At 41.8% G+C, this 23,067-nt stretch overlaps 1 protein-coding gene across 1 annotated transcript in view; it reads left to right on the top strand.

Annotated features, from left to right (window-relative positions):
• The first annotated feature begins 4,173 nt into the window (after positions 1–4,173).
• DENND3 (DENN domain containing 3) overlaps positions 4,174–23,067 on the top strand; it is a 54,894-nt gene continuing 36,000 nt past the window's right edge. The window contains exons 1-2 of the mRNA XM_072413222.1: positions 4,174–5,269; positions 5,859–6,695. Coding sequence (XP_072269323.1) covers positions 6,609–6,695 — 87 coding nt within the window. The 5' untranslated portion in view covers positions 4,174–5,269; positions 5,859–6,608. The remainder of the gene's footprint in view (positions 5,270–5,858; positions 6,696–23,067) is intronic.

The raw sequence follows: 23,067 nt of genomic DNA, 5'->3' as shown, positions 1-23,067 counted from the left end.
GCACAGCAGACTTTCCCAATTGATTGTTCATCAAGCCCCTGTACACGTCAGATTTTTGCCACCAGGTTCAAAATTACTGCTCGGGTAAGAATCATTTGATGTGTGCAGTCAACAAGGAAATCAAATATCAAACAAATACTCAATGTGAAATATATGTGTTTGACAACACTGGGGAACAATTTTTTTAATGACTTTAATTTTTAAGCTTATTTACACTAAAATAGGTATGCTGATTTAGAAAGTACAGTTAGTTTTCTTCTATCACATCAGTTTTTAGAGCAAGCCTATTTGGTATATTTCAAAGTTAAACTTTGTGATCACAATAAGTCTTGGGCCCCTCGTAAGAGTGTGTGGAGGGTTTACAGATGTGGACAAAGGGAACACGTGATATGATGCCATTTGGTATACGTATGGTTTGGCGAGAGCCAGGAGATCATTTCAGTGACTGTTACTTTTGTATAGTGAAAACGTCAGGATATAACAAGAAAAGTAAATGTAACATAGAATATCCTAGTCTACCATCAGCTATACGCCCAGTGGCTCATTCAAATTAAAGAGGACTCTGTTCGTAAAGGATTTGATCAGCATGAGTTGAGTGATTTGGGACTATCGAAGAAGGCTTCAGGACTCCTAGCATCAAGACTGCATAAAAGAAAAACTTACTTGAAAAAGGAACGAAGGTATCGTACTTTAGAACCAGATAAATTGCGTTTCTGTAGTACTTTAGAACTGACAGTCCTTTGTGTATTGCCAAAACATGCCTGGTTTATTAGAGGAATTGGGAATTCCAATCTATAACTCAACTGAATGGTGACTATTCATCGATAGCTCAAAGCGGAGCTTTAAGTGTGTTGTCCTTCACAATGGCAATATATTTGGCTTCAATATATTTGGGTTCAATATGTTGGGTCAGTCCCAATTGGCCATTCAGTTTCTCTTTGTGAAGAATATGCAGACATAAAGAGAGTCATTGAGTTGTTGCAATATAACCAACACAATTGCGTCAGCTGTGTTGACCTTAATATGGTATGCTTCCTTCTTGGTCAGCAACACGGATACACCAAGTATCCCTGTTATCTGTGCATGTGGGACAGCAGAGCTAGTGAGAGGCATTGGGTGGAGAGGAATTGGCCTCCAAGATCTGCCCTAAAACCAGGTGACCCAAACATTGTACATGAGCAACTTGTTGATAAGACAGAATATTATATTCCCGCCTCTGCACATGAAACTGGGTCTGATGAAGAAGTTCGTTAATGCTTTGCCAACTGAAGGAGATTGTTTCAAGTACCTCATTTTGGTATTTCCTAGCCTGTCATTTGGAAAAATAAAGGCCGGTGTGTTTGATGGTCCACAGATTCAGCAGCTCATCAAAGAAGAACATTTCATCAGGACAATGTCAGATGTCTAAAAGAATGCTTGGTTATCATTCAAAGCCATTGTCAAGGACTTTCTTGGAATACATGAGCAAATCATTACCCAGAAATTGTCCAGAAACTCTTGGAGGGCTACAAAATGCTTGGTTGCAATATGAGCATCAAGCATTTTCTGCATAGCCATCTTTGGAACTTCACGGAAAACCTTGGTGCAGTCAGTGATGAGCAAGGTGAACGATTCCACCAAGCTGAAATTTGAAAGTTATAGAAGGAGGGTATCAGGGTAGATGGGATGTACATATGATCGCTGACTAATTGATTTGGTGGCTAAATGACTTAGGATTTCCTTTCTCTTTGGAAAGATTTCCTTACCCCCTGTTGTGTGAATGATTTTAGATCCAGATCAATTAAAAAAGTATGATTCAAATTTTTTTAATAGGGGTCCGAGCAAAAAAATAAAATAAAAAATTGATTTGTAGTTTAATAATTGACCCGGATATAACAATATTTACAATCCCCAGCAACCGGCAATCACAAAATCTTCTCTTTTTGAGATATTCAAATCTGACTCATCTGATTTTTGGTAAATATGAAGGAAATGTAAACTACAAACCTTTTAATGTGACTCCCGCTGACCGCACCCATCGATATTTCCTATAGACATCTCTCTCCTGAGACACGGTAAACCATCGCTTTGAACCCTTCTTCATTCATGCCACCTCGTTCTGTGTCAGCTGCAACTTGTCGACGGTCTGAAGGCGACCACAAGTTTCTTGAACTTATTCATGCAGAAGATGTGTTGTAGAATAAAAAAATAACATTTTACATCCTGTTATGAGGCAGAGATATTCAAATTTATAGCTGCATATAAAAAAAGATATAAAATACAACAATAAATGCCGCTCTGTATTCACCGATATATTGGTAGGTGTGGAACTGCAAGCAGCATACATACCCGAGCGTAAATCAGTTTTTTGTACAGCAGAGATCAAACTTTTCTGCCTTCTGAATAGCATGAGTAGAAGCAGTGGGCTCCCCACAGAGGTCTGATATGTCCCACTGAGTCCGATCTTTAGCTCTGTAAAGAACATGCTCCCTGCTGATTGGAAAGCTCCACCTCTCATCATCGAAACCTGGGCCCCATGGAGAATTAAAAAAAATTAGGTAGGCAGAGGGGACAGGTATTGTGTATTCTGCAATAAAATAACCTGACCTGCCTGTTTGCAAAATCTAACTAAACTGACCTCCCCTCATCCTTCACCAGCGCCAAGAACGTCACCCAATTCTGTTCCATGTTCAGGATCTTCAGCCATCTTGATTGCCTAGTCTGGATGGTGTACCTCCTGCACATGCGCATTGAACTTCTTTCACCCCTGGCAGCCAGGAGCATGCTGTAATGATGCACATGTGCAGCTCAATGTTTAATTATAGAGACAAACAGGCAGGTGTTTGTTTTTCTAGGGACATAGCGATAATAATCTTGCAACAAACAACCTAATTGCTTTTTAAACATTTTTTATGTTTAGTTCTCCTTTAAGAAAGATCAACTTTATTTGAGAAAGAAACAAAGGAAATACTTTATGCATGGCATGTTACAGATGGTACGGTATTTATTTTGGGGATGTTCTGCACCCTGAAAGCCACCATATTTGGCTTTTGAAGCGGATCTAAACTTTCCGTCCCTGATCCGTTGGCGCTACCATCTTTCTTTCCGTATTCCAGTCTTTGACCATCCTGATTGGTCAAACATAACTCCTAGCAAGGTGCGCGGGAGTTTTGTTGCCAGCATACACAAGGGAAGCCGGGATTGCCGGTAACCCTGGCAACAAGCAAGGGGCAACTTTAGTTTCACTTTAATTTATTGAAAGACATTTAAAGTGTTGTCAGAACAAAATGGAGGCTGGCATAACAATAAAAGTGACTCCATCCTAAATAAAAAGTATGAAGGCTGCCATTGCTGGCACTTTTTTGAATATGCCGGTTGCCTGGCTGTGTCTGGCTTCATACTTTAAGTTTCTAACCCAATACCGGCATACTTTAAACAAGGCCCAATGGAATAAAGAACAGGCATTAGTAAATAACCTACAGAAAACACTTTCTGACGCCTCCGTAACACAGACCCAGCTTCTCCGCTCCTCTTCTGAAGGAAGTGAGGGAAGTTTTTTTTTTCAGTGACAGGTCTGAGTTTGTTGGGGCCACTGACACCAAATCCAAGATGGCGGCACCCATTGGCCTTGACTTAGAATGGCTGCACAAGGGAAGCTCTTCTTCTTCTTATTATTATTATTAATAATAATAAACAGGATTTATATAGCGCCAACATATTAGGCAGCGCTGTACATTAAATTCTTACAGGTAACTAACGTGCCTAATATGTATTAAATGCGCATATAAAGGAATAGGGAGTTCTTTGGGGAAAAAATCAGGGACAGGGCCACTTTAAGTGAGGTCAGTCATAGAAGCCTCCATGTTTTTCATGACAGAGTCACTTTAATTCAAACTAGGTCTTTTTTTACACCACTTTATTTCAATGCAAACGTTTATAACCTACATTCTGCACTGAATGAAACCTGCAGACATGTTATGAGGCGGTTAGCATTAGTCATGGCCCCCATAACACATTCCATGAGGAGGATCCGCCCACTACAGAACTCTCTGAGGTAACCAATTCCCGCCTGGCGCTGGGGGCGTGGCTTTATCTACATACTCACATCAGAAAGGTCAAAGATGCCCCGCCCTTTAAGGATACAGAGGAAGGTCTACAACCGCTTGTGGGTGGAGTGTTAGTGAGGTGGGCGTGATAAGACGGCACGTGGGTTGTACAGATTGTGGGCGTGGCTACCAAATGTTCGCTGCTATAGTTACCGTCCCCAGGGTTGCGAATGGCTCCGTCATGGGTGGAGTTACCTGGCGGGTTTGTTTAGAGTTGGTCGATTGAGCAACTAGTTGTGGGAGGAGTTTTCGGGCGGGACTTGCAGCGATGGGCGTGGTTTTGTCAGTGTCCCCGGGTCAGTGGCTGGGAAGAGGTGACGGTGGTGAAGCAGCGCGGAATTGTGCCGGGATGGATCCGTGACTGGGCTAACCGCTCGCTGCTGATCCCGGGATAACACCTGCCTGCACTACCGGATACCGCCTCGCTGCTTGCTTGGACCTGGCTGTCCTCTGAGCTGCCTCTGATCCCTATTGTCACTTCTGTACGGGGTGCCTGAGCCCGGGTGTCATTATCATACCCACTACACCCCCCGGCTACCCAGCCCGGATACTTACCTGACTGCATTCCAGGGGCCCCATGCTTCATCCTGAGTACCTGGCTGTACCTGGCAACTAAATACCCGGAGCCCGCTAAATGTGAATGGACTGTGCACCCAATCCGGGGTATTTACCTATCTGTGCCCCCTGGACTGTGCACCTAATCCAGGGTACTTACCTACCTGTGCCCCTAACCCTGGCTACCAACATATTTGTGCCTCTTGGACTGTGCTCCGAATCCGGGATACCTACTTATCTGTGCCCATAACCCTGAGTTACCTACCTATCTGTGCACCTAATCCGGGGTATTTACCAACTGCACTCCTAATTCTGGATACGCTATTAGCTGTGCTTTTAGACTTTACTAACCTGGGGTACCTACCTAGCTGTGCCTGAAATCCTGATCCTGGATACCTACCTATTGCTGCTCCTGGCTGTACTTCCGATCCTTGATACCTACCCAGCTGTGCTTCTAGTCTGTAATCTGTATCCTGGATACCTACCTATCGCTGCTCCTAGTCTGTAATCCCAATCCTGGATACCTACCCAGCTGTGCTTCTAGTCTGTAATCCGGATCCTGAATACCTACCTATCGGTGCTCCTGACCTGAAATCCTGATCCTGGATACCTACCTAGCTGTGCTCTTGGTCTGTACTCCCGATTCTTGATACCTACCCGGCTGTGCTCTGGATTTTAGATACCTACCTATCTGCACTCCTAATCCTTGACACCCACATAGCTGTACTACAGATCCGGGATACCTATATACCTGTTCTCCTGTCACTAGTCACCTGTGCAAGTTTGGATTCCTATCTATCTGTAATTCTGGATTGCCCCTCTGAGCCTGGGTGCCCCCTAGCTGTTCTCCTGGGTACTGATTGTAGTAGTGCTTCTGCATGACTTCCTTTTTTCTGACCATATGGACTACTTTCTGAATCTTTCCATCTTCTTGCTGCGCCTGTGTTCTGATAATCCCCTAATGTCCTTCACCCCCTGGCTTTGTACTGCCATCCTCATCGTGCTGATCCTTTTAGCGGTGGTCCTGCTGATTCTTCCCACCTTGCTGTAGCTTTTGGTTCCATTTACTGAATTGCTGATTCTCTGTATCCTCCTCATTACTTTCCTCCTTTTATATTGCTGTGCTGCTTGTAGCTTATTGTATCAATTCTGTGCTATTGTTTCATCTTGGCTTCCACATGTCATTAATTTTCTGTTTTGTTTCTGCACCAACTTTAGCAGACGTCTGGTATCTCCTTGTGAAACCTTCAGCTCCGGGACCTGATCACAAAAATTGCCTGCTCATCGTTCTAAAATCTTCTGCCCCTGCATAGTTACCAAATTGCCCTGCTGGAGTTTTCTACTTTTGGGGTTCCCATCTTGAAAATGAAGGGGTGACTTCTTTTGCCTTTGTTTCCATAATTGTGATACCCATCATGCCGCGAGCCTGAAGACCTCACCATCTCCACCTGAAGACATCTAGCATTATGTTGGGCCATTTTATATGAATTTGGGGGGTACTGGTCCCAACCCAAAAGACATCGTTTCTACTGCCTTCAAATTATTAACGCTCCGTTATATTTTTTGAGATTATGTATAATTTTGGTCGATAATTTGGATGTTGTATTGCCCAGTGCATCCCTACCTCTCAATTGCACCCCAGCCTCGGATATATCTGCCAATTTATCCCGATAAGATTGGAAAGTTTTTGGGGTTCTTTAGTCCCAATCTGTGCAAGATTTTATTAATCTGACCTCTGGATATAATTTGACCCTCTACACTACCTCTTGGATTGCCGATTACCCAACACTTTTTTTTTTTTTTGTACTTTCATTATTTCTATTTTAATTTATTTTTGACAACTTCCATTCATTGGCACTTTACCAGCCTTTGGCTTTCATGCACCCACTTTACCATCTGCAGACTCGGCTGATACCCATTGGTGGTCCTTATATTGGGAGTTAGGACATTTCTAACCAATCTGTAAAGATGGAAGAGGCACAGCTGCCTTCAGGGGTCCTGGAGATTTGTGTCCTTGTTGGGGCTTCCACGGAAAAGCTCAGAGAAATATACAAGGTAAGTGGAGATGAATGTATTGATGTGATGTCTTTCAGTATAGCGCCTCAATGTTCAACCCAGAATGTTTTTTTTAACTCGGAGAGAAGAAATTGTGATCACCCAAAAACAGCCGGGTCGTTACTGATAAGTGCCGGGTGGTACGCGCAACTAAAAGTGGCCGAGGAGAAGACCACACCTTGACTTTTCAAGGAAATTTTAACAAAACCACTTATTTGATATTTGGAGAAGATGGCAAGTGGATGGTACAGGGTGCCTTGTTTTTTGCACCTTTCCTTAAAGAAATGCAACATTTCTAATAGTCTACATTGCAGTGGTTCATTTAGTTCTTTTTTTTATCCAATGTATTTTGTTTGGCTAGAGACTAATATACAAGTAGTCCCCGGGTTACATACGAGATGTAATATACGAGGGGAACTGTAGGTTTGTTCTTAAGTTGAATTTGTATGTAAGTCAGAACAGGTACATTATTTTAATAAATACAATTAGGACAGATGTTTGTCTCAATATATTATTAGGCAGCGTTACTGTATAAAATCCTCACTGTGAGTTAATCACAAACAAAGCAAAAAAAAACTTTTTGGAGTCTAGACATTCATTAACTTCTGGAGCAAGCTGTTCTTTGATATGGAAAAAGAAACAACTGCAGAGTTTGTCTTGGTCATTAAAGAGTTACAAGATGTTCCAACTGTGTTTAACAAAAGATTTCTTTTGCAAGTCATACAAACAGCCCCCCTCCACCTATAAAGCCTCCATCCTGCACACAAACGAGCAGGGAAGCCCCGTCCGTATCTAGGAGTTGTCCGTATGTCAGATGTCCTTATCTCGGGGACTACCTGCACTACTTTGTTGCTGAGAACACTTTATCATATGGATTGTATCTGGGTAAAGTGGGAAAATTCCAAACAGGTGGGCTCTTTATTACAAAAAAAAGATATTCTACAATTAAACAAACTTACCTGCCTGTTTGCAATCTTCTGATAATTGTACATTGAGCATGCATAGCCCTGTGTATGTTATTGGGATACCTCGGAGCCGCAATCAATGAACTCCCGTGTGCATGCTTGGGAGTTTCATCAAGATGGCCAAAGATCCCGGACCCAGGAAGAAGCCGCCTCTGCGGGTGAAGATGTTGGTGCTGCCGAAGGACCAAGGGGAGGTGGGTTTACCTTTGCTTTAATGCCTGTGATGATTCTGTATGCAAATGTTGACTTTATTTATAGTTTTCCCCACATTTACATGCAGCATTATCCAGTAAAAGTCAAAGTTGGGGGTTGGAATTAACTGTAGATTGCAGGAAGGGGGTACTGCAGCCATCAGCCTTTACTCATATGGTTTGAACTAATTCCAAAAAAAAGAATCTCTATGGCCATTCTGGGACAATATTACATCCTTCCTTATTAACCATTGGGAAAAAAAAACTAAAACGCCCTAGGCCGGGGTCATATGATACTCCTGCCCCGATCTCCTGTTACTTTCTTTGGGGTCCTTCTTTAGATTGTCCACATCACTGCCAGCTATCACTGCCTATTTGGTTGTTGCTTGAGTTCTTTGTAAATGGAGAAGAGGATGTAGCAACAATGAGGTCAAGAAGAGGGGACAAGTGGGGAAAGGTGGGGAGCAGAGGTCAAAAACTGGGGACCAGAGGTTAAGAAGAGGGTACAGGTGGGAACCGGATGCCAAGAAGAGAAGACAGTTGGGGACCGGATGCCAAGAAGAGGGGACACGTGGGGACCGAATGCCAAGAAGAGGGGACACGTGGGGACCGAATGCCAAGAAGAGGGGACAGGTGGGGACTGAATGCCAAGAAGAGCGGACAGGTGGGGACCGGGTAGTGCACACATCTCTACAGTGTTGGATCAGCAGAACATTCCTCTTTACCTAGAAGTGGCACTGTCAAGGGACATGGGTTGTGGACTTGGACAATGAGTATATCTTTATTTAGGTTAGGTAGCGGATTTTGGCTTTTAATGGCTTCAAACAGATTTGAGGCTGTCCAGGCACATTAAAAATTACACATTTTATTCAATATTAGAATAGTAATTTTTATACCATCGTCTTATCTGTCTTGGTATTTATTGTCCATGCTTCTTGAATGTTTGTCTGTACTAAGGTCAATCCCACTTTGCATGAGCTCACAAAAAATAATATCCTTTGAAATAGACTAGAGCTTCATGGGTGTTCTTTATTGCCCAACCTAAATAGTAACCTAATAGTGAAAACCCAAATTTATGATAGAGAGGGCAAAGGTCTAGTCGTAAATATTGCTTGTAAACTCTCTGTAGCTGATCATTTGTCGCTGATCATTTGTCTTATCTACAATGTCTTGTTCTAAATGTGCAGGCCGCCATCTTGGTTGAGGCAGGGCTTTGCTTCCTCATGTCACAGCCTCCAGCAAGGAGAACCATAGTAACATCACCAGATCTCCTGTGAGCAGCTACAAAACAGTAGAGCCTAGGCTCATTTACAATCCACAGTATTCAACTGAGAACTGTTTTAGAGCTGTGAGGCTTACTGCTTTTTTAGGATAAATTCTAGCAAAAAAGGTACATTTTGCAAAGTTAAGATGCATTTAACTGGATTGGAGCATGTGTTTGGAATACAACAGTGAATATTTTACAGTTCCACAGCATACTCTCTGTGTCCCTAAATGGGCAACCATCAGGTTTGCTGCCAGCCCTGTCCTAATGTTAGTTTGAAAGTGGTGGCTTTGGGACAATACATAGACTTCTGTTTGATCGTTTGATGAGAAAAGTTGAGACATATTGGGCAAAAACTCACTCACCATCCTCACAAAGAGTCTAAGTATTTCTCACCTTTTAAAAAATGATGCACTCTGCCAGGTCTCTTGACCCCAGTGCCAATTCCAAGTCTAGGGGACTGCCAACTAACTGCTCCAGAGGCACCAATGCTGGCTGATCCCTATGTGTCCTCTCTTGCCTTATGTCCTCTTCTGACCCCTTCAGAAAGCCAATAGAAAGTTTTGATGACAGTGACGTGAACACCACCATTAATTCAACTGGGGCCGACCGAACACCAGGCTAGAGTGCTTTGATTTAAGGTGAGTAAAATAGGTTTTGGGTATGGTGTGGCAAGAAGGGGTCCACATCCACAGTGACTAACCATGAAATTTATTTAAGCTGGATATGCCCTGTATTGTGACCCAACTCTTCAGTAACTTCCCGAAAACACCTGGGTGGTTGCTGAAAAGTGCTGGGTGGTGCGCCCAGCTAAAAGGAGCTAGGAAGAACCCTGATTCATGAGATATGAGTTAACTGTTCTGATGAGGACTATACTAAGGATGTGGAGACCTTTTCTCCCACATCATACCCAAAACCCATTTTTGCACACCTTAAATCAAGGCATTTTAGCCTGGTTTTCTGTCGTCCCCAGTTGAATTAATGGTGGTGTCCACATCACTGTCATCAACACTTTCTATTGGCTTTCTGAAGGGGACAGAAGAGGACACAACTGGTTGCCACATTTGTTGCACATCTGTTCCACTCTTCAATTTAATATCCTATTTTGACGTTCAAGGTAGCCGAACATGTACAAAACACTCTTATCATTGCAGTAGCTCCCCATCATCCAGATGGTGACATTTTCATGAAGCTGGATGACACCAAACTACTTTTTCAAGTGCTTACAAGAAGCAGTGGTGGAGTTGTAAAAGTAGTAACGGCGTGTACCGGTGCTTAGCAAAGCATTCGCTTTGTTTCCTGCTTCTTCCTAAGGCCACACAACTTCTGTATATTACACCACATGAAATTGGCCACAGGTTCTTTTTACCCTTTCCTGACTTCAAGCAATCATAGTACTGACCCAGAATGGGTATTCAGATCACAGGTCACTGCTTGTGCTTGTTCTAGGAGAGTGATTTGGAAATCATTGCAGTCAGTCAAAAAGGAGTTTTGGAGGGTGTGCATTGTTTGCCCCGCTGTGCATGGATCAAGAAGGGAGGGAGATCGGTGGAGGGGCTGAATAAGATGAGATGACTGCTCCTTGTTTGCGTATATTGAGAGTTTCAATAAATCGCTGACACACAATTGCAGTATTTAGCGCATAACAGACAAGAGGAGCGGTCAGTGTGAATTCTGCTTGCCTCCTGCAGATTTGGAATATTTGCAGCAGTAATTATTGTCAGACATTGCCCCAGATTTGCTTTAATTAAATATTCCTATTATTGTCATATGCTTTAACTTAAAGAATAAACAATGGGTGTCATTGGATGTATTTGTGGTCAGAAAAACAGAATCGGAGGGACAATCTCTCTAATGTAGAGCAGAAGTTCAAATCCATCAGGAGATCCATCCATCTAATGCTTTTCTACTTTACCTAAAATAAAAAAAAAGGGGTTTTGCATATAAAATCAATTTAAAGCAAAACTCAACCTATACCTGTTCCTTCACAGGGCGCCACCATCCTCCTTCTTTGCTTCCTAAAGATCTTTGGCCATTTTGATTGGCCACACTGTGATAATGCAACTTGCCTTGGAAACCAATGATAAGCGCAGCGATCAGACAGTTAAGAACGCTCATTGAGAAAGGGATAACACCTGTCCCTTTCTACAATAATCACCTGCCTGTATCATTAAAAAGTGGGACTTTAGTTCTGCTTTAAAATGGAATGAATATTAATTTTTTAGAGGAGGCACGTTTTTTTATTGCAGAAGGGACAGGTGATGTTCCTTGTGCAATATATTACACTTACCTGCTTGATTGCAAGTTTATTACACTCGCATGTCTTCACTTTGTCTTGGCTGCCAGCATCTACACCTGGTCCTCTTTCAGGTGTTGGATCATCCGCCATCGTGATTGGCCAGGCCTGGATAATGTAACTACCACACAAGCGCCAATGAGTTCATTCATTCCTGGCAGCCGGGAATATGTTGGCATAACTGGCATCATACAGTGAACTGCACATGCAATCCTCAGTGTTCATTAAAGAAAAGATTGCAAAAGGGAACCAGGGAAGTTCTTTCCCCAATAGTGAACCTTCCTGTTCACAGTTTTTTCCTATTTAAGTTAGGTTCCACTTTAAACAAACGTTTCTCCTATTGAAATAATATAATAATACCAAATAAAATGATTCACAATGATGTGGTCACATTACATCCTATATAACAATATAAATAATCCTAAAACAAACGTATATTTTTATTTATGGTCTTTTGAATTTGGAAATGCTTTAATATTGGTAGTATAGATCGCTGTCTGTACTCTAAAACTCATCACTCCTTAGATCCAAAAGGAGGAAGCAAGTGTTAGGGAACTCCTGGAATGGAAGGAATCTAAAAGTAGAAAATGAAGAACTTTTTCCCCTGGAGATGTTCCTAAATGCCGGTGATACACAAAAACCAGGAGCTGAGGACAATGGTGGTTGTGATGAAATGGTTTTGCTGATGCAGATATTCTGACCCTGATTTATTAAAGCTCTTCAAGGCTGGAGAGGATACATATTCATCAGTGAAGCTGGGTGATCCAGCAAACCTGAAATGGATTTCCTAAAAGTAATTTTCTAATTGTTAGCAAATGTTTTTTAATCCTGGGCCAGATTCAGTGCAGGTTTGCTGTATCACCCAGCTTCACTGATGAAAGTGTATTCTCTCCAGCCTTGTAAAGCTTTATTAAATCAGGCTCCCTGTGGAGATCCCCTACTCTTGTTTGACTCCAAAGCTGAAATAACTCTTTGGTATTAATTATTTCTTGGCATAGTTGGCAAGTGTGCACAGCCCGGCATACTTGCAGGTTAGGGGGACATGCTCACCTTTTTCTAAAGCCATGCCGTGATGTTGACAGGTCCTGGATCTTGTCACTGCTGTGTTCTCTGAAGCTATCTTCTCCGCTGACTCTTCTGTGTCTATGGCAGTCCTTTTTGGCCATTGGCATCCAGTGATGATGTCAGTACGCATTGCGCTGGTTTAGGCTTCCTCAGGGGATATTGAAGGTAAAATATTGAGGGTAAGACAGATGGTTCTTGTCTAATAAGATTTTTTGTATGCTTTGTTTTTAGTATATTATTTTGCTTATCCACACATAAAACAAAATCTCCTCCTTTCTCACCTCTTTACTTTACTTTATCATATTATCCCAAGGGGTTTGGTTTTAAAAGACACTGTTTAGTGGTGTGAGATCTTTCACCTTTCCTATTATTATTGTAGAAGGGACAGGTGTATGTCCTCCTGTTCTCAATCTTTTATGAAATGGGCAATTTCCGTGTACCCAGTTTCTGAGAATGAGTTAACTCCCATGTGCAAGGAAAACTTTTGTCATTCTGGCCTGGCTAAAGCCCTGAACTTGTAAGAGGAATGGGTGAAGATGCTGTAGACAAAGATGAAGTGAGGAAAGTTGAGCGTACTTGTAAAGGAAGTTTTTTTTTTTTAATTTTATTACAGAAGAGAGGTCGCCTGCTCCTTTGGCAATATATGAAATTTTTTAGTTTTGAACTTTAGTTCCCCTTTTACACTTTTGTTGCAGTAGGTTGGTGCCTGGAAGCTCAGTCCAGCACAAAAAAAAAAACATCTATATATGACATGATCACATGGCTATAAGCTTGCAGTTCTTATTGAGTACCAGCTGCCCGCTTGGTAAATTAAAAGAGCCAGCTGAGGTTTATCCTTCCATCTACACTGCTGACAAAGTAGACTTTGGTTCAGAGCTGTCAAATCCAGATTTTTGCCTCCATTCAATCAAATGATCCTCGAACTGAACCGAGGCAAACACTTATCAAACTTACAATTTTGCAGTTTGATCACTGAGGGAGAGGTGACGGAGGATATGCTTCCTCCTACCTGTGAAAAACTGATAGCATCGCTTCTGCCTTGGCAAAAGTCAATGAACGGTGGCATTTACTTACGAGAGGAAGCTTTTGTTTAGAGCTACAGAACGGCCCACTTAAAATGTATGCAACATTACATTAAGGAGATATATATATATATATATATATATATATGATTTGCTGCATGTACACTTACCTCCCATAGACCTCTAAATATTCAAGAACCCCAAATGTATGGTTGGGCTGTGATTGTATGATTATATTATCTGGAGAGAATGGGGATCCCTCCATGTTGCTGTTGGTTATTCATAATTCTCTTTATAATTATATTATCGGCATGCACAGCTCAGCGGTGGTTGCTGAGGTCCCCCTTTTTTTTTTATTGCCGCCAATGAATATCATCCTGGCACAGCCAGTCACGATGGCTTAGTATCATAAGAAGGAAGATGGCGGCGTTCTGCGATGGAATGGGGATAGGTGAGTAGCACTGGTTTAGTTCCATTTTAGGATCTCTGTAGCATTAACAACTTCATTAGGAGATTTTTAATGAATATCAGCATTCTGAAACCCCAGGATGCACAATATTTCTATATTTAATGGACAAAAAGTAGAAAAGTTTTAGCAAGTGTATTTTAAGTGCTTGTTTACCTTGAAACAGAAGAGAAAGGGAACCAAAAAAAGTTAAAAATAATAAAAAAAAATGATTTCCTTTGGGGGAGGTTTGTGTTATCCATCCTTCTCAACCTTTTCAACATGGAAAAACCCTTGAAATAACTTTCAGGTCTTAGATCCCCGGCTATAATTACTATATCCACAGCTCACAGTATATTATTGTGGTGGTCAGTGGGCAGAATGCATCCTACATTGCTGGTTATTGGGAAGAATGTCACCCTTACAGATAGACAAAAAGATCATTGGGGTCACCTAAACTGACCTGAGAGGTACAAATTTCTCATTGCTCAAGAAACCCCTAGCAAACTTGGGAGGAACTGTGAGGGAGAAATTTAGCTCTGGAAGATGGCGACAGCCTAACATATACAGAATAATCCTTTGGTAAACTTTCTTAAACTCTGTGGATTACAGACCCGGCATGTGACCGCATGGAAAGAGGATGCAAAAGGTGGAGAGATTGGCAGCAGGCCACAGGCCATCCTATGAGTCACTGTCACCTGGTATTCATCACATTTCATGCTGGGTTAACGATCCGTTTATGTTCACAATCAGCTTAGTGTGGCAGCCTCTATGTACTTTGAAGAAATAATTCATCAAGTGTGGCCAGGGCCAAAATACATTTTCTTGGATGGGTAGAGAGGGGTTAGAACTTCAGTTGAGTATTTCTGTGCAATATTGGGAAGATTTAGGGTCCTGTTAAACACTTGAGAGGTGAGGCAGTTTGCTATGCACCCAGGAAAGGAAAACCACACAAGATGTGTTTGCAACTGCGGCCATATCTGCAGTGCAGATCTTAAGTTCACAACCATGCGGCCAAAAGCAAAATGTTGTATGGAGGTTTGCATAAAAATCCATTCTGTACAGGAATGCCCACTTCTCCAGCTAACATCCCTCTATCATGGTATTATGATATTTTCATTGTAGGGATCCACTGCCTGATTACAAAGGGCAAGGGTTCCTCCTGGTCCCTCTGATTGCATATGATCATACACAGACACAGTGATGACAATGGTGATTGTTTTATTATCACATTGATGGGGAATGGAGGAGGGAGAGTATCAGTAAAATCAAAATGTAAATAGATTAGTATTTATATAGCGCTGACATATTATGTAGTGCTGTACAAAGTCCATAGTCATGTCACTAGCTGTCCCTCAAAAGGGCTCACAATATATTGTCCCTGCAATGGTTTTATGGTAATTTCTTTTTGAAAGTCTAAGGTCAATATTTTGAGGTAAGCCATTTAGGCTAACTGCATTTTTTTGGAATGTGGAAGGAAACCGGAGTACCCAGAGGAAGCCCACGCAAATACAGGGAGAACCTGCAAACTCCATGCTCATAGTGTCCTGGCTGAGATTGGAAGCTGGGACCTGGCGCTGAAAAGGTGCAAAGAGTGCTAACCACTGAACCACCATGCTGCCCAAAATCACTTATAAAATGAACATTTCCATTCTGACAACCAGTAAACATAATGGACCCATTTACACCAGATGTTGTTCTCCTTCTTAAACTCCAAGCATGCAGCCCATCCTCTGTGCTGTGTCAGAGGCAAGATGGCGGCTCCTAATTACAGAATAACTGGGCCTCAGGGGAGAGGCTGCAGCACATGATTATGTACAGGGGAATTCTTCATAAGCCAAGCTTTAAATATTTGGCAGCAGTGTCTGTAAACATTAACAAAGTGAAGGGTAACTTTAAGGTTACACTTACGGGAGATCTAAAGTTACAATTCCCTCGTCGGGAATTTATACACAATTCTTTATGGTTGAGAATATCATACATTTTGTTTAGGGAAAACTAAACACTAAAAACAAAAGTCGCCAGGAGGTGGAGGTTTTTGGCGGAGGAGACATCCTAAGTCTGCCAAAAAAATTTAATCCAAGCTCCTGGTAGCGTTTTGTTTTTTTTGGCATACTCATATAGTGATCTCCCCAGCCTCTTATAGCTGGGCGTACCACCTGGCATTTTTCAGTAACCACCTGGCTATTTTTGGGTGGTTACTGAAAAGTTGGCTCACTATACAGAGGCTGCCACCCGCCTACAGCTTCTTCCCACCCAGCGTAAAAAAAATAGCTGGGCAGAACACTGCAATGGCCAAAAAACTTCACAGTAAACCCAGAAGATTTAGTGTTGGTGGTTGCATGGGCTTTAGCATTGACAGCTTCCTGGATCTGTCATTCCCTCCAGGATGCTTAGAAAAAGGTAGGTATGGGCAATAATTGGCACATATGCCCCTACATATTAATAATATGTGGGGGCAACATAATACGCAGCGCTGTCTTAAGTCCATAGTCATGCCACTAGCTGTACCTCAGAGGGGCTCACAATCTAATGTCCCTACCATAGCCATATGTCATTACCACAGTGTAAGGTCAGTTTTGGGTGGAAGCCAATGAACCTTACTGCAAGTTTTTGGTATGTAGGACGAAGCCGGAGAACCCGGAGGAAACCCCAAAAAACAAGGGGAGAACCTTCAAGCTCCATGCACATAGTGTTCTGGATGAGATTTGAACCTGGGACCCAGTGCTGCAAAGGCCAGAGTGCTAACCACTGAAACACCAATTATGCTGGCCATAGTTTCCTTAATGGCAAACACTTACCCACAATAATGGGAATTTAGAGCTTTAAATGTTGTAAGGTAAAATGTTGATTTATACAGAAAAGGATGAAGATGGTTTTCACCCCCTGGCTGAACACTAAACAGCAGAGGAATGACTGAAATGTCAGCTTCTTGTCTATGAGCAAGTTCCATGCTCCGTGGTTCCTTGCATTGTGTATGGGGTGGTTACACTAGTCTCAGCTCTCTACAGTACAATGGGGTGGCTACAAATGAAGACATTCTTAATGAAGCATGAATTGTAGCCAAAGTTGGTGACTCTTTAATTAGATAGTACCGTGTTTCCCCGATGATAAGGCAGGGCCATCAAATAAGACAGCCCCCCCTTTTTAGGTAAAAATGAAAAATAATAATAATAATAATAATAATAATAATAATAATAATGAGCATCACATAAAATAAGAAGCACATGAATAGCAGCAAAATGTTACCCATGTGTGCCTTGTGTATCCAAAAAAAATAAAATAAAAAAAATCAATAAAAAGTTTGGTTCTAACAAAGGGGTTTACAGATATTCCAATGAGCAAGAGAGCTCAGTTTACACACACAGCTGAATTACTTTCTCCTCCTTTTTAACATGAGGGGACCTTGAAAATAACCTTAAAATGTTAAGGTAACCCCTTCTGTAATTCATATATCCACAGCTCACAGTACATTAGTGTGGTGGTCAGTGGAAAGAATGTCACCCTTACAGATAGCCAAAAAGATCATTTATACTGACCTGAAAGGTGCAAACTGATTATTGCTCAAGGAACCTCTAGCACCCTCTGGAGGAACCCCGGTTAAGAAACACTGCAGTAGATGAACATTACCCTACCCATAAGTCCTTACCCCCTCTCTTTGGCAGTCTATGGAATGCCAGATCTGTTGGCAACAAATTATGTCATTTGCAATCCCTATTTAATGTACAGCGCTGCGTAATATGTTGGCGCTATATAAATCCTGTTTAATAATAATAATAATAATACCCTTCTAACAACTTGGCCTCCGAACCTCTGAAAAATCCATTATAACCTTGAAGTGCACCTGTCATGAGAAACAATAGAAAATTCTGTTCCTGACTCTACCTCAGTTATGTTTTTTTGCTGTCTGAATCACTGAGCCAGAACAAATACAAGAATGTTTGACTTTCTTCTGACCTTCTTCATCATATTGCACCCCTGACCCAACGTGGGGACAGCATTTGTCAGAACAAGTTCCGCACTGAATATTTCCCCCCGCCATGGACACCGGCAGATCATTCTATATTTCCCCAAAGTGGAACTTATTGACTTTTGGGTAGTTTCAGGGCTTCTAGCAGAAAGGAATTTGTACAATGAGGAAATTCATGTTTAGTGACAACTTCTGGGTTTTTGTAGGAAGTAAACTGTAAATAATGTACAGCTTGATGCCATGCAAATGTTTCTCATTTTATAGATTCTATAACATGACTTCAAGGGTACAAAAGTACCTTTTTTTTGTTATTTTTCATGAACCATCTAATTTAATTTCCTCCATGTATTGGGCCTGATTTTTAAATGATCCCCTATATATTCCTATAAACTGGCAAATGTTTTTAATCCTGGACCAGATCCATTCAAGATTTGCTGGATTGCCTAGGTTCGCTCACGATAGTCTATATTTTCCAGTCTTTGGGAGCTTTAATAAATCAAACCCTGTGTGCATTCAAATGTGGAGCAACACAACAGGTTCTCTTTGGGACAATTTATACACATGCATTATGGAATGGGCTATTTCTCCACAACTGTGCACAAAGAAATTTGCCTGCACAATGTGTTGGGATGCCATTAAGAATAAATTGCACTATAATGAACAATACGGTGTATTTGGTTTACTGTGTGGGAACATACATGTTCCTGCAGGTTGTTAGTGTGACGGGGTTCTGGATTTTCCGGGCACCCTACGTCCTTTCTTTGTGCATGTCTGCATGAGAGATTTTTGACAACTGTGAACCATTTCACCAATGTTTTTTGAAGCACCCACTTGTAGTCCCTGGGCCTGATTTATGAAACTTCTAAAAAAAAGATATACTATCATGGAAGAACGTGGGTGATCCAGCGAACCCGGAATAGATTTCTTAAAACTCGTTTACTATTAGTTTTCAAATGTTTTTATTCCTGAAGCAGATCTAATCCAAGTTTGCTGGATCACCCACGTTCACCTATGAAAGTCTATCTTCTCCAGTCTTGCAGAGCTTTGATAAATCATTCTCATTATGTAACACTTTTCCATTGTCTTTTCATTAACTTTCCCTCAAGGGGGTTACAATCTCATCCCTCTACCCCACTTATATGCCATTACCATAGACCAAGGCCTTCTAGTATGTTTTTGGGATGTTGGAGGACATTGGAGTACTCAGAGGAAACTTAGGGAGAGCTTACAAACTCCACGCACTGTCAGAAACGTCCTCAGGGTAAACTTGTTCTCATAACCACTCTCATCAGACAGGTTTACCCTTTGAAAGATAGCGACAGTTGTCACCAGAACAGGCGCACTCACATTCACTTTCTGAATTTCCCGTCACCTTCTGTTCCAGTGAAAACGGTCACCATGACAGAAGTCTCCTGCAGGGACAAAGAGAGGTTCTAAACTTTAGCAATTATTTTAGAAAAATGCAAAATAATTGCTTTGGACCTCACAGCTTTCTGTCATTTCTAAAGTGGAAAATGTTAACTTGATAAATTTCATAACGAGAACCTTTGGAATGAAGCAGCAATCGTGTGATCTTAAAGCGGACCTAAAATTTTTACTTTACATAAAAGAATAGACAACCCTTTTATTTAAAGTAAATTTATTTCTTTTTTAAAAAAATTGGGTGCAGCCATGGCGATCAAGACAGAATGGAGGGTAACGCCTCCTGGGATACCTACGTCACACATCCCGGGAGGCTCTTGGCTGCTCCTTCTGCACATGCCCCAACTCAGGCATACGCAGAAGGAGCCCTTTTTTAATTAAAAAAACACACAATTTTTTTTCCCATCTACGTCACTTGATCTTGCACCTGCGCAGTGGGAGATCGAGTGATGTAGGAAGAAGAACCTGGAAAGAGAGAGAACTTGTCGGTACCCAGCTCTTCCTTAGTGCCAGGCTGAAGATGGCTACCGCGACAATGCGGGAACCAAACAAAGAAACCTCCAGAAGGATTTGTGGGATTATAGGTAAGTGGGTTTTTTTTTTATTTTGGGTTTAGTTTGGCTTTAAAGCAGAATTAAGCTCAAAATAAAAAATTGCTACTTATCTTTTCTTACATAGAGCCCCCAGTCCCTCCATACGTCGCCTTGATTAGGTCTCTTGCTGTCCTGGAATCTTCCTGCGACACACAGGAAGCGTTGGGTGCTGTCGCCTTCTTTTGACTACATCATTTGATCTCACACTGTACAGGCGGGAGATCAGCTGGTGTAGCCTGCTTAAATTTAAAGATAAAGCTCCTTCTGCCCATGCCATGAATTCAGGATGTAGGTATCCCAGGAGGCTTTGCGCTTCCATTCACTCTTTACTGCCGCGGCAGTAAAGACAGAAGGGGAGGAGCTTCCCCCATTTAAAAAAAAAAAAAAAGATCATTTTTTTCTTTATATAAAGAATTTGATGATATGCCTGCCTTTATGTATTCTGAAAACGTATGCTGCCGGTACACAATTTCCCCCCAGATATCACTTTGAGGCAGTAATGCAGAAGGACCTGATGTTTGCAGAGGAAGACTTAAGCAACCCATGGCTGTACTGTGTACACATCAATGCTCTTATCTGTCTGTAGCAGATGGCAGCTACAGCCAAAGGGTGAATCCCTGTACATATTTACATCTCTGTCCTCACCCATGGGCCTTATCTGGTTTTGGGTTATGTTATTGGAGTGCAAAGTTCTGGTAGGTAAATGTCGGGCAATGGCTTCTGAAAAAAAAAAAAAAACATTTGTTTTTAAATGGCTGGCCGCTAAGTGAATGGGTTTTAAAAAACGAAATATAATTACATCATTACAGCTTTCTCCTCTTCTTGCACAGTCCTACAAATCCCTATTGATCTTGCGAAATTACTGTATTAGTATGACATTGATGCTGCAGTGCTCCTGCATTCAGAGCAAAGTTTTCAGTTTCATGTAGGCAATAGTATGAAAAACTTGCAGGGGGTGTGGTTATCAGCATTGTCTATATGTAGCTTGTCAATCAGCACCTAGCCACACCCACTGCTTTCTGGATTGACAGCAGTGAAACTCCTCCCACTGATCCGCAGTGTCTGGGAGGGGAGTTTATGAAATAGTAATGGTGAAAGAAGCTTGATCAGGAAAGTTTAACAAAAGTTTTTTTGTTTACTTTATAAGGCTTGTGCATCATGTTGCAACTGGATTTAGGTCTTGTAAATAGAACACGGATGGTTGGGATATTTTCAGCGTAAAGGCCTTTGCCAACATGGGCCTGGTGACTCGAGCATTTTTCCTTCCATCTGCACCCGAGTGAAGGCACTCATGTGGCATCTCATTACACTGTTAAGATCAGAGTTTCTCAGGTTTCTCAGGTCAGGTAAGTGACCCCAATGAACTTTTTGGTAAGGGTGATATTGTTCCCAATGGCCAGCAGGAATGTAAAAGGAATTCTTCCTTCTGACCACCACATTAATATACTGGGGGTATAGTGGGTATAGTGGGTGTGACTTTCACCTACGCAACATCTCCAAAATCTGCCCCTACCTGTCCCCAGAGACCATCAAACTCCTTGTACACACTGTTATCATCTCTCGTCTGGACTACTGTAACCTCCTCCTCTCTGATATTCCACTAACCCGACTCTCTCCTCTCCAATCAGTTATGAATGCTGCAGCCAGACTCATCCATCCTTCCCACCTACCAACCCCATACACAGCCTTCCCACCTACCTACCCCATACACAGCCTTCCCACCTACCTACCTACCTGACCTGGTAAAAAATTACTCCCCTAGCTGCTCTCTTCTCTCCTCCAATCACCTACTAAAGACTTCCTCACTTATAACCTCCTCAGATGCATGGCTCCCAGACTTTTCTAAAGCTGCCCCGACTCTCTGTAATGGTCTTCCTCATCCTATTCGGGTTGCTCCTAGCTTCTGCTCATTTAAAAGAGACCTTAAAACCCAACGCTTCAACCTCACCTACCCGTCTTCTTCTGTCTCTTAAACCCTCACTACTCACCCACCATTCCATATCCCCTCCTTTTGTGCGATACTTCCCTCACCTCTTAGATTGTTAGCTCTTCGGTGCAGGGTCCTCTCCTCCTCCTGTATCACTGTCTGTATCTGTCTGTCATTTGCAAACCCCTATTTAATGTACAGCGCTGCATAATATGTTGGCGCTATATAAATCCTGTATAATAATAATGACCATCTTGTGTCACATGGTCACATATCTTGCAGATACCACTGATTCTAAAAACAAGTTGGGACTGTGAGTCCCCAGAAATAAACCATTATTGGTGACACTCCCTTAGCATACCGATTCCAGTTTTGGCCAAACAACACCCCAGTGACAACATGTGATTCTTAGCCATGAGCAATACCTGTCGGCCAGTCATCAATCAGGTCACACATTCCTTCCAGACATGACCTAAACCTGTCTGACTTCCCTTTAAATGCTGAGAAGAAGTCAAATTCAGCATTTCCCCTAACAAGGGAATATTTCTTTGCTGTGCTTGGTGTTTTCCATGTATATGCCGTTGTGGCAGATGTTAGCTGGCAGAACAAATCACACTTTGTCCGGTTACAAGCCAGTAATTGTAACCCGTAAATAGTACGGCTTTCACAGGTTCACCAAAAATTCTAAAAAAATGGCCAGTATAGGATAGAATAACATGAGGTTGTTACATTGATTAAAAAAAATCCAACTAATAGGAATAAAATAAATTGCCGCTATATAAATACTGTTTAATAATAATTATCTCTGTTAGGCTTTTATTGCTTTATTGCTTTCTTTATCTTTGCAAGGAAGGTTTATACTTTTCTATTTGTCCTGTTGTTCACTCATTGGAAAGCCAACGTTTTTGAGTTTTCACTAAAACAAAAGATGAGGAAAAATCCTCCAATGAGGGACCTGTAACCAGTGACAACTTTGATTTTCTTTTCTGTTTTTTGTTGTGTCTCCAGGACAGGAAATGTGGAGTAATCTCACAAAAGAGGCTCCCAAAATTACCTAATGATGATTTTAACCATTTTCCAATTTTTAAAAGCAGAAAAAAACCCTGGGATACTCACGTACCCTGTTCCATCATGAGCACGGCCATCATTCCCTTTCTTCTCTTCATTCCAATCATCAGGCATCTTGATAGGCTGGGCTGGGATAATGTAAGG

The sequence above is a fragment of the Pyxicephalus adspersus genome, chromosome 5 (genome assembly GCF_032062135.1).
Source record: "Pyxicephalus adspersus chromosome 5, UCB_Pads_2.0, whole genome shotgun sequence".
Classification (NCBI taxonomy): domain Eukaryota; kingdom Metazoa; phylum Chordata; class Amphibia; order Anura; family Pyxicephalidae; genus Pyxicephalus; species Pyxicephalus adspersus.
Note: the sequence above shows the minus strand (reverse complement) of the source record. Positions and strands in the feature narration are given on the sequence as shown.